General features: G+C 40.9%; 1 protein-coding gene across 1 annotated transcript; it reads right to left on the bottom strand.

Moving 5' to 3' along the window:
* Positions 1-3,944: 3,944 nt before the first annotated feature.
* Positions 3,945-10,154, bottom strand: LOC141050039 (olfactory receptor 10A7-like). Its single transcript, XM_073546873.1, has 2 exons — positions 9,253-10,154; positions 3,945-4,059 (listed from the first exon to the last, which is right to left on the bottom strand). The coding sequence occupies exons 1-2, from the start codon at positions 10,140-10,142 to the stop codon at positions 3,945-3,947; spliced, it is 1,005 nt and encodes a 334-aa protein (XP_073402974.1). The 5' UTR covers positions 10,143-10,154.
* Positions 10,155-12,024: the final 1,870 nt, after the last annotated feature.

The raw sequence follows: 12,024 nt of genomic DNA, 5'->3' as shown, positions 1-12,024 counted from the left end.
CCACAGTACTATAGTCTGTATATTTTTCTGTTTGCTATTTTGTGCCAGAAAAGGATGTTCATTTTTTTCTATGCAGAGCAGTTTATACAGTTTCAAGTAATACCGCTTTCTGTGCATACCTTAACCTCAGTCGAGTGAGTAAAAAATCCCTACAAGGGATAGCAATGTCTCAAATTTTCGGACTATCGTTGCACAGGTGGATGCCATGGGAGGGTTTTTTACAGCGATAGAGGTGGGCTCAAGGTATCAGACAAACTGTCAGTGGAGGTCCTTTGTCCCTTGAAAGTGTAGACTGCCTAACTTTCAACAAAATAAACAAGTCAAGGATCACCAAAGACTTTTGCATGCAGTCTCAGACTAGGTGATTGTGTAGTTTTTAGTGTCATGATTAATCTTGCATTATTGCAGTCTTTGTCATCTTTGTAGTGTCTTCTGTGCCTGCTGTTGCTACTGTTGCTGAAGTTATAAAAAAATGTTTGAAATGTGGAGACTTCAAACTGGGTCTCCATCCGGTAAGTTGACTGTGGTGAAAGGTGTGTCAGAGGCCTATTATAATATTTCTACTCTGTGGAAACTGACACCACTTTAGTGGTGTGTGACAAATATTTTTTGAAATGTGGAGTCTCCAAGTTGGGTCTCCATCTGCTTGTTTGCCTGTAGGAGAATGTTAAATATTAATTATTGGTTATTGATTTATTCTTATTACACTCAATTCTGTACTGAGCACATTGCCTTGTGGAAGGTTTAGTTGACATTACATGTGTTATTCCTGTACTGAGCTCAGGTAGATGGAAACACCACATACAGAGAACCACATGACCCATAAGAAAGGGGGCACACTTTCCATAGACATCAGATGAACACTAGGTTGTACAGACACGTGGTGAGTTAACCTAGTGCTTCTTTCAGCCATGCTTATGACAGAGGCAGGCGCAATCTACCATTCATCATGATCCCAGGAAAGATGGGGAATAAACTTTGATATGGAAAAATGGACTTTCATTTTGTAACTATTTCACCTATTTTATGTTTTGTTGCAATGATGCTTTTTAGTGGACAATGCAGTAAACCACTACATTTTTTTATAAGAAACGTAGTGACATTTTCTTTAGAGTATCGCATCTGGTAAAGAGTCCTGAATAAATAAATATACAACTGTATTTAACAGAGAAAGTGTGTCAGAGGGCTCTTATACTGTTTCTACTCTGTGGAAATTGATGCCACTTTTGTGGTTTCATAATATTTTTTTTGGAATGTGGAGAATCCAAGTTAGGTCTCCACCTGTTGGGTTGCCCGTAGAAGTATGGCTTCCAGACAGGTATGCCTGAACTTTCTTTCATTCAACCATCTGTCTTACTCTCCTTACATTTTTCTACCAATAGTAATTTATGAAATTGATGTTTATGCCATCTGACTATGGCTGCAGAAAAAATCAAGCTGTTGCATGAGGTCTCCCAGCTAAGAAGGCATACACCTCTCCCTTAAATAACAGGTCCTCATTAAAACTTAAATTTCAAGCTGTAAATGCTGGGCCAGAATCTGAAATCTCTGCATGTTGTCAGGCGTTTGGTTTCTTTCCCTGCACTGGAGGAATCTCGAGCCTTGCCTTCTGTGGTCTCCCATTCAGTCCCGATCACAGAGGAGGCTGCTCAGCAGAGACGTCGATCCCGGCATCTTGCTTGGCCTAGTGCTGTTGTTTTGGCTGCTGCTGCCACCCCTGGTTCAGCTATAGTAACCTGCACTATTCAGCAGCGAGCAGCTATTGGGACTAAGTCCCTCTTTCGGCCTGCTGAGCATGCCCGTGGGTCGATCTCTCATTGGAGGCTGGAGGTCACATGCTAAAGTCCTGTTGCTGCTCCAATTGGACCACAGGGAAGGTCCCAGAAGGCTGCAGCTATAAAAGGTTTGCATGGCCCCCCGGCCATGCGCTAGTATAAAATGAAATTTTGTATGTGTGGATGAGTGTCTGAGACCTGTTGAATGACTCATTATGATCCCCTCTCTAGCATTGTATGTGTAGGGTGATTGAGTTAGCTAGAGCCAAACTGTGCCATCCAGCACTAGGCACGATAGTACTGCATCTGCAGCAGTGTCCATCTGAGAGGCGCCGTGCGCAAACAGTGCGCTTTCCTGGCCCGAGCTTAGGGTGGTTAGTGGCGTCCGCCTGAGCGGTGCTGTACGCACATAGTGTGGGAATCCTTAGTTTAGTTTTTGCCTGGCACCGCAGTTGCGGCGCCGACGCTAGTGGATCTAGAGGGACTCTAACCCCTTGTCCCTGAGGCAGGGTCTTGTGACGAAAAACTCTTGCGTTTTCTCTGCGGTACTGCGGCCCTGTGACGTAACAGGGTTTGCCTCATACATACTGGGTGAAGTTAACCCATGTGTGTTTATGCTTTACTGCCATATACTGTCTGCCTTTACTCAGCAGCAGGTTCCATCTCTGCTTGGTGGACCCCAGGCTGCGAACACACCTCATATCTCCCCTTTTATTATTTGGTGCATTCCGCAGGCCCTAACACATGGCTAATGGCTGACTGCTGCTGTGCCATTATAAAAGGTTCTACTGTGGGTCAATTGATCAGTCAACTACATGTGTTACTTTCCCTACTTTTTTCTACCAATAGTTGTCTATGAAACTGATGTTTGTGCTGAGTGTGGTTGGAAAAAATAATTAACTTGTGCATTATGTATCAGGGCTCCCAACTAAGAAGGCTTACACCACTCCCTTAACCACTAGGTCTTCAAGGAAACTTAAATTCCAAGCTGTAAATGTACCAGACCCTGATACTTTTTGCATGGCACATTGCTGACTGCTGTTGTGCCATTCGCAAATTTCTATTGTGGGTCAGTACAGTAGGTACATGTGCCGACAAGGGGGGTGGTCCCTTTCGCAGCAAAAAAAACTGGAGACAGAAGCGAATGTGCATTCAACAGGTCCTCTTTATTGGTCGTCCTCCCGACGACCACAGCAACACAACAAAAGCACGACATCTTCAGGCACAGGCCCAGGTACCTTTCACTTTCTTTTCTTTCCTCTTACAGTGACGTCTCTCGTGGTTCTTTCACTGTGGCTGCCATTAGGCCCACAGCTACAGAGCTTCCCCTGTCCAAGTCCGTCCATCTGGTACCCCCGGGCTTTCTCTGTCCTACAGCTCTCTTGTCAGGGCCACCCCCCTGACCGTCTCACTCCTGCTGGAATGGCTTCCTTCTGGAACTCTCTCTGGCTATTTATTCCCCTCCCCGGGAATTCCCCTCTAGAGCTCCTGGAACTCCGCCCACCATGACTTTGCGGTTTCGTAGTCTTAAGCTGTTGTTAAGTCCTTTCCTCACTGCTCCTTGCTTCCATCTTGTGGCCAAATTTCAGTACTGCACTGCACTGCACTGTCTCCTTTTCATGCTGTTCCTGGTCTCCCTCTAGTAGCCAAATCCAGTACTTTAACCATCTTCTACTGTCTCCCCACACACATATTCACCAGTTCACATCAAGCACTTTAATGGCACATTTTGCTTTCACCTTCCTGCTGCAGACAGGTCCATAGGTCAGTCCACTTCCCTACAATGCCACTTTTCATGGTGTCTGCCCCAATTTTAGCTGTTTGGGACGCTTTTTGTCACCCCTTAAGTTGTTGTGTTTAGGTTTGGTTTGGCCTCCTGTAGAACCTAATAGGGTTTCAGTACATTCGTCTAACCATTTGGCAAACATTTAATCGTTTGGCATATCAAACAAAACCTTGAAAGGTACACTCATCTCTATTTAGAACAATACCAAATACAATACCAGATTTGCATAGTTTTTGTTAATTTATTACATGGAAAATAACAACAGAAAAAATAAACTAATTTTGGTTTCTATTGCAACATTCTTAACTACAAACCGCTTTTTACAGTTAATGGCGTCAGGGCTTGTTTGTGATGAAATGAGCTTTGGTATTTCTTGGAACATTTTAGAGGAACATACGACTTTTTATATTACTTTTTGTTCTCTTTTTACTACATTTTTTAAAGTTCTTAATAAAAAACAGCAGCTCTAGCATGTAGATTAATTTTAGGGTGCTCATGGTGTGGGATATTTATATGATCTATTAATCTAAACTTTTATAGAGGCAGTTTGGTTTTATTTTCATCTTTCTATTGACAATTGGATAAAATGTAATTTCAATTTTTATTTTAATATTTTAAATAATGTTTTATTTTTGTTACATTTAAACATTTTAATTGTATTAAGGGACTTGAGCCAGACGTTTTATCACAGGAAAAATACTCTGTAGGGGATGGCAGCCACTGATTTTCCTGCTCCACAACTCTCTAGCTAACAGAAAAGATTTTTTAGATATCCACAGCATTACCCAAAATACACTGGAATAATCTGATATCATAACTTTGACCTACATACCTTCAAGCTTCCAAAAGATCTGGTTGGCAATCATACTCTGTGATACAAAAACCATAAAGGGGTGACCTAACTGCATAAGGCACTTCCAAAATACCATTAAACCTATAAATTACGAGAAGTATATGCCAAATAAATTTAAAATTCAATCTTTATTAACATTATTAACAAACAATTGGTAAAAATTAATTCTAATAATATAGTGGGTAGACACACAAATGGACCCGAGAACACAGGATCAGTAATACCCAATTAATGAGCTAATGATGAAAATGAAACCCGACTCAACCCTAAAAAAGTCGCTCATCCCTAATGAGTACTAATGCTAAATTAGACTATAGATACTTAAATGAACCATAAGAATGATAAATTTATTTTCTCATGAAAAAGCCAAAATTTTTGTTAAGCAGAGGTCATGTTTTGTCCCTGTTATGTCATTGTCCCTGGCCAGGTAGCATGTTTGTGCACAGGTGGTGCAAGAGAAGCCATGACATTTTCACATAACAGGTGCCAAAATTTTCCCTGTTTAGGGAGTACCAAGGCTTTGCTCTTTGGTAAATGAAGAAGAAGAGAAAACTTTTTCACATGCCATTAAAAATTGATCTCTTTTTTTTTAGAAAGCAATAACAGGTAGGTGACACAGTGAGCATGTGGAGAAAGACGCTCAGGTCAGATGAGACCAAAGCTAAACTTTTCTTGCTAAATGCAGAACACTATGTGTGGTGGAAAACTAACACTGCGCATCACCCTAAAAATAACATCCTCATCAATAAGCATGGAAGTCTCAGCACCATGCTGTGGAGAAGCTTTTCTTCAGCAGGGGCGGGAAAGGTGGTCAGAGGTGATGGGAAGATGGAGGGAGCTAAACCCAAGGCATTTCTGGAGGAAAACCTGTTAGAGACTGTAAAAAACTAGAGGCTGAGGTGTTGGCTCACCATCCAGAAACAATTCTTAACATCCTGGCAAAGCTACAATGGAGGATTAAAATCAGAGCACATTCCTGTGAGTGAACTGCACAGTCACTGTCCGGACCGAAATCCCATTCCCATCTGTGGCAAGACTTGAAAATTACCGATCACAGATATCTCCATCCAATCTCACTGAGCAAGTGTGCAAAGAAGAAGGGACAACATTTCCCCTCTAGATGTGCAAAGCTGGTAGAGATAGATCCCAAAAGACCCCATCAGTAATTGCAGAGAAAGGTCATCGTAAAAAGTATTGACTCATGGGGCCTTAAAACTTATGCACCCCTCAATTTTCAGACATATTTATTTTTAAAATAATTAAAAAAAGTGTATCATTCCATTTACACATCACAAATACTTACAAGTACTTGTTACTTTGTGTTGTATCACATAAAATACCTCAAAAATACCTCAAAAATAAATTTCAGATGGGGGTTTAAAGTGAATAAATGTGGAAAAGTTCACCGTGTATGAATACTTTTTCAAGGCACTGTTGGCTCTTGCTGTGATGATAAGAATACGGAACAAGGATCGGACAGGAGATTGGTAAGGGGAGCTTAAGCTTTTTCATATTTTCTATACTTTTAATGTCCCTTTACAGTGCAGAACAATTTAATCACTTCCTGTGTCCGCCATTTTGCCCTGAATTCAAATATAAGTGAACAAAGCAAAATCTGCATTTTTCCCAATATGGTTTTTTGTAATATTCGAGAAGAATTCCATTCTCCTCACACATATCTACTAATTTCTACTGTGCTAGTGTAGAGTCGGTGGGCCGGGCTGGGGGGTGCTCCCTCTGGATACCGCGCAGTGACGTACAGACACAAGCTGGAGGCAAGTTTCGGGTGCAACAGGTCCAAGTTTATTCTCTCTCTCGCCGTCCGCCAGACGGCCTCACCGCACACCGCACTTCTCTTCACAACTCTCCGGTTACAGAGCACATTATAACACCGTACTTTCTCCGGGGACGTATATATACGTACCATCCTCCTTTACACTCTGCGACGCTTCTGACAGCTCCGTCACTGTGGCCGCCGTAGGCCTGTGCACCAACAGTAATTTTACTGGTCAAACGTCGTTCCAAATATGGTGTCCTACACCCGGAGCCTCGTCTACACTGTGGTACTTCGTGTCAGAACCACCCCCCTGACTTTCTCTCTCCTCAGTCCCCCTGGTTGGGTTTTCCTCACAATGCAGCAACTGTCACAGTCTCCTCGTCACTTGAGCTCCCCCTGGGGACTGGAACTTTCTGGAACCCTCCTGTCAAATTTAAAGCTTTCCCGGTTCCCTATAACTCCGCCCCCATGACTAACGGTTTCTTAGCCCTAAGCTGATGTCAAGTCCTATGCTCACACTCCTCCCTGCCCTCTAATGTCAGTTCAAGGTACTGCACGTCACCTACACTTTCCTAGCTGTTTTCCCTTCTGAAATCTAACCAGTCAGTCCGTCTCATCACCTTCCCTACACTGTTTTAAACATGAAGAAGTAATGGCTTCTTTTGTAGACGTGAAAGAAATGTTCCTTTTTTTAGAATCTACAACAAATTTGCTGTTCACAAAGTAAGCAATGATAAAGGCTTTTTTAAAAAGCTTTCCAAAAATTAACCTTTTTTTAGTGATCAGGAACAGACTAGCTGTTTTCAAAGTGAAGAAGAAGCAATGATTGTCACAAAAAAAATTCCAAAAATGGGTCACATTATTCAGATGTTTCATGTACTGTAGGTGCACCCTTAAAGGAGAACATCTTGCAACAGCAGTAGTGTCTATAAAACACATTGGGCATCCAGGAGATGTGTGGCTGTCATGACTGTTTAGTGGCAGTGGATGAAGTCGCATGTCAGACAATTCGGAAGTGGCAGGGAAGAAACTGCCTGGTAAAATAGGTTCATCCGTGGAAGCAATAGCAGCAACCATACAATGAAACACAGTGGAAGCCAGGAGATGCGTCAATGGCCTTGGCTCAGCAGTGGTGATGGCAGGCGGTGGTAGATAATTAGAATGGAGAAGACAAGGATATGTGTGGCAGTTTAGGTCCAGCAATGGCAGAAGCAGTACTACAGTATAAATGACACTGAAAACAGTGAGTAAAAGTCTGAATGAGTATGGGCCATCACTGCTGAAGAATGATGTAAAAGACAAGCAAGGGACAGTCAGAAAGGTACATGGTCCATTTAATCATTGGTATCAGTCGCAGGTGAATGAAAGTACATTTGAAAAATGTAACATTTTCCAGCCTTATAAATTATTAAGTAACCTCAACCGACCTGTGTCTTCTTTTGAAAACTTTAACAACTACAACTTCATACAGAACAATTAAACAGTCAAGGTTTTTTATAATAAAAATATGCTTTTTTCTCTTGTGTGTTTTATCATTGACTTATTTGATTTGCTTATTTTATGAATTTTACATTTTAATATACTTCTATAATTCTTCATTTTTCGCTTTGTTTTTTTTTAGTTTGTTTATTATGTTGTCAGTTTTTCAATCATTTTACTCTATGTTACTATGTTTATGTCATTATTTATTCTTACTATGGGGTCAGACATTTATAAAGAGCACACTTTAAGTGTTTTTCTGCTGTTTCCATATAGAGATCATTAATAATTTTCTGATAAACCATTATATCTCGGTTTCCAGTAACCTATGTGAACAGGCATTTAAAAAAAAATGCAACTCTTGTTTTTGAAACACATTTTTGCAATTCTACAGTTCAGTGCTACAATCCATAGCTTCATAGTCTTAAGGTTGAAGGTAGACTAAGGTTAGTTTCACATTAGTGTTTACGGCCGCAGCGTCGGGCTGCGCACGGCCGCCGCTGAGCCCCGCCCTTGTCGCGCCTCCGCCGATAGCTCCGCCTACGGGCGCATGACGCTGCATGCGTCCTGCGTCCCCTATCTTTAGCACTGGGAATGCAGGCCGTGCGCAGGTATGCATTTGGCTGCGCATGCATCCTTTTGACGCTGCGCCGACCAGCGCCAAACGCAACCTGTAGCAATTTGGTGCGGTCGGCGCAGCGTCAAAAAGACACTTGCGCCGCCAAACACATACCTGCGCATGGCCTGCGTTCTCAGTGCTAAAGATAGGGGACGCATGCAGCGTCATGCGCCTGTAGGCGGAGCTACCGGTGGAGGCGTGGCAGGGGGTGGGGCTTAGTGGCTGCCGTGTGCAGCCCGACGCTGCGGCCGTAAACGCTAATGTGAAACTAGCCTTAGGAAGGCAAAAACCCCATGGGACAAACATTCATCGCTCCATATAAGGGGAAAAATTCCTTTCTGACTCCACATACAACAATCAGATGAGATCCTTGGATTAATTCCCCATCACAGAATCTAGTCCTCATAATGTGCAATATTATATGCAACAAGAAAGATTTCCTCTATTGAATTAAAGCAGTGAATCATCCATTACAACATCACGTGGCGGAGAGTTTCATAGTCTCACTGCTCCTACAGTGAAGAATCGGAGTCTGTGATAATAATTAAACCTTATTATCGAATAGACATAAACAGTGGGGGAAAAGTATTTACTGTAGTCCGCCACCAATTGTGCAAGTTCTCCCACTTAAAAAGATGAAAGAATGAATGGGGCCATGTACATGTATCTGTGTTAAATTAAGCTAATTAATACTGCAGAATTTGAATTTTATCAAACCATAAAGATTGAACATGGGACTAAGTGCTGGTTATTAATTGAAAGTTACATTAAAATGTTCTATTGCTACATAATGTTTATACTAATAGAGCAAAACAGACAAAATGTATAGGCAAAAATAGAGTGAAAAATTATTTTTAAAGAAATGTCATCTTTCCAATCAAATCTGACAATATTAAATTTCAAAAAACATTTTTATGTATCTTAAGCAAGAAATTACGTTTAAATAGTCCCAAAGCTTTCAATATTTGGGCATTCCTTAAACTGTATATCACAGGATTCATCAACGGCGTCCCAACCGTGTACATTAATGATAAAAATTTTGCTATGTTTAATGACTGTCCTTTGGTTGGAAGAACATAAACACCAAATAATGTCCCATAGAATATGGAGACCACAATAAGATGCGAGCTACAGGTGGAAAAAGTTTTTCGTCTACCGGAGGCTGATGGAATCTTTAGTATGACAAATATTATGTAAGTATAGGATATTATAACTACTACAAAGGGGCAGAGAAGAACTGGGACACCGGTCAACAAAATCTCCAGTTGGACTCCACTTATATCTGAACATGAGAGCTCAAGAATTGGAGGCAGGTCACAGAAGAAATGGTCAATGTCATTTGGTCCACAAAATTCTAAAGAGGATGTTGATGCTATTTCAACTGTCGAAATAGTAAAACTTAGTACCCAACTAATGATGACCAGTTTTAGGCATAAACTCAGACTCATGATGGTGCCATACCTTAACGGGTTACAGATGGCCAAATATCTGTCATAAGACATCACCGTGAGAAGAAGACATTCCGAACACTCGCAGAAGGCAAATATATAAAACTGAGCAATGCAGCCGAAAAAAGAAATTACCCTAACTTTATGGAATAGATTATGGAGCATGATTGGGACAATATCTGTGGTCAATAAGAGGTCCGCTATGGACAATTGCGTGAGAAAGAAGTACATGGGTCGGTGTAGATCTCTGCTGTAAGTCACCAGTACTACCATGAGGAGATTTCCACATAGTGTCACACAATAGATCAGGAGAAGTATAGTAAAGAGTAAGTAATTCAGATTATGTGAACTGTGAAATCCCAAGAGATTTATCTTTGTAATCATGGAAATATTTTGTTGAAACATAGCCTAAAAAAATGATATCCTTATGTTATAATTTATTTACATGCAAGGCCACTCACCTTGTAACAGGATGGAGCAACATATTTATGGACAGTGTACACCACTAGACTCAGCGATATCAGTGGGTAAACGCCTCCAATGCCATTGAAAAGCGTTCCTCCATCCTGTTATCCTTTATGGTTAAGATTGTAAAATAATATACAAGTGAAAATCAACAAAAAAACAAAGTAGAATGACTTCTAAGAGAATGGACATCCTCTACAAAATATAGGAGAACTGGAAATCCATCGCAGAAAGACATTGGGATGGGAGATTGGTCTTTGAAATATGTGGTTGTTTGGAGATGTTTCCTCGCAAATTAGTATTATGTTGAGTTCAATTCACTGATTGTTCGAGCATTCGCCAAGAAAGATTAGAAGAATATTTTCACTTTACTTTAAATCTGGATCTAAATAAATGAATGAGTTCCAATATCGGTGCAGATAGATACAGTAAAAACTGAGACTTACGTGTGCCGTATGGAAGGAGTCTGGTAGGTTTCCAGGGTCTTATTTGTTCATTCTACATCTATTATAGTTAAAGCTTAATGCAGAAAAAAATGATCTGTTGGGGATACAGGGGAGTCTTGGATATTCTCCGGTGCTTTATTAAATTGTAATGAAAGTAATTCCATATCTGGAGAATACAATTATTAAATGCATTTAATGTTTTCACTTACATTGTTTAAAATGTTTTCTTTTATAATTCTTATAGCTTCATAGTAACTCCAGCTGGAAAGAGAATGGGCCAAAAGTCTCCCCCTGTGTTAAGACCATTCGCTACTACCCTTTCTATGGCCTCCAGTCTCTCAGTGCATTTTGGACATTGATATAATTGTTTACATCTTTTACGACCAATAACGTCCTAAAGTTTGGTTACTCTGTTATTGGCCCGCCTCAATTTTTAGTTTAGTCTAGTGTTTACTTGTTTATTGCCTGTCTTAAACTTCAACCCATCTAAAGTTGATTGGAAAGTCTTACTCTTCTCTCTTTTTTTCTGCGGCATTTCATGTTTTTTGGCCTACTATAAATACCACACATGAAAGTCTTCTATTTGTAAGACGAGACAACTAGAAGTGATGCTAGATAGGTTTCCCCAGCAGTGAAATCCATCTGACACCATCTCACTTTGCTCCTCTGTGCACAAGGTTGCCTTGACAACACGACACACCTCTGTGCTGTCAGACTATGTAGTCCAACTCACAATCTCGCTATTACCATAAACATCTTCATAAAGTTCTACTGTGCAACAAGCTACTGCCCAGTGAGTTCTGCAATACCACTGTTAGTTGTGAATCAAACCTTGACAAACTCAGGCCTACTGTCTCTGAGCGAACTCTACTCTAATTCCTGTGGTAGGTCGGCTCACTCAGCTGTACACAGAGATAGACACAAGTACAATGTCTCTAAGATTTTCACTAGTTTATTATATATGCGGCATAAACCATAGTAAAGTTAAAATAAACATGGCTCTTTGGAAAAAACCTGGATAACAAAAGAAAGTGGTAGCACAAAGCACAGTCCTTATGGTATGGGGTCCACCTGCACAGGGTTAGCAAAATGCAAAGGTAAAGTTAGCACACTAGAGAGGATCATGGAGTTAGCCTCTCTAGACACACTGAACACTGAAAACCTCAAGAGGCCGACTATTTAAACACCAGACCACACCATGGGGTGGAGATAAGGTGGACAACCTCCCACCCACTCTTGTTGTCCACAAACGCCCAGCCCTTAAAATGCCAATTATCAGCGCTCAACACATAGTGTGCTGAAGCAAACCTCTGGGTTTCAAATCTCTGAAACAAAAAAATAAACTTCGCTTAAGTTGAAGGACCGGGAACTATGCT

Source organism: Dendrobates tinctorius, unplaced genomic scaffold (genome assembly GCF_039654945.1).
Source record: "Dendrobates tinctorius isolate UK_male_01 unplaced genomic scaffold, ASM3965494v1 ptg000151l, whole genome shotgun sequence".
NCBI lineage: Eukaryota > Metazoa > Chordata > Amphibia > Anura > Dendrobatidae > Dendrobates > Dendrobates tinctorius.
Note: the sequence above shows the minus strand (reverse complement) of the source record. Positions and strands in the feature narration are given on the sequence as shown.

Bases quoted from the DNA above. Each gene is read 5' to 3' on its own strand.
- LOC141050039 (XM_073546873.1), bottom strand. From the start codon at position 10,142: ATGTTTCAACAAAATATTTCCATGATTACAAAGATAAATCTCTTGGGA. The intron at 4,060-9,252 runs ATTGAAAGCTTT...AATATCCCACAC, and splicing joins AGTTTAAGGAATGCCCAAAT to CATGAGCACCCTAAAATTAA.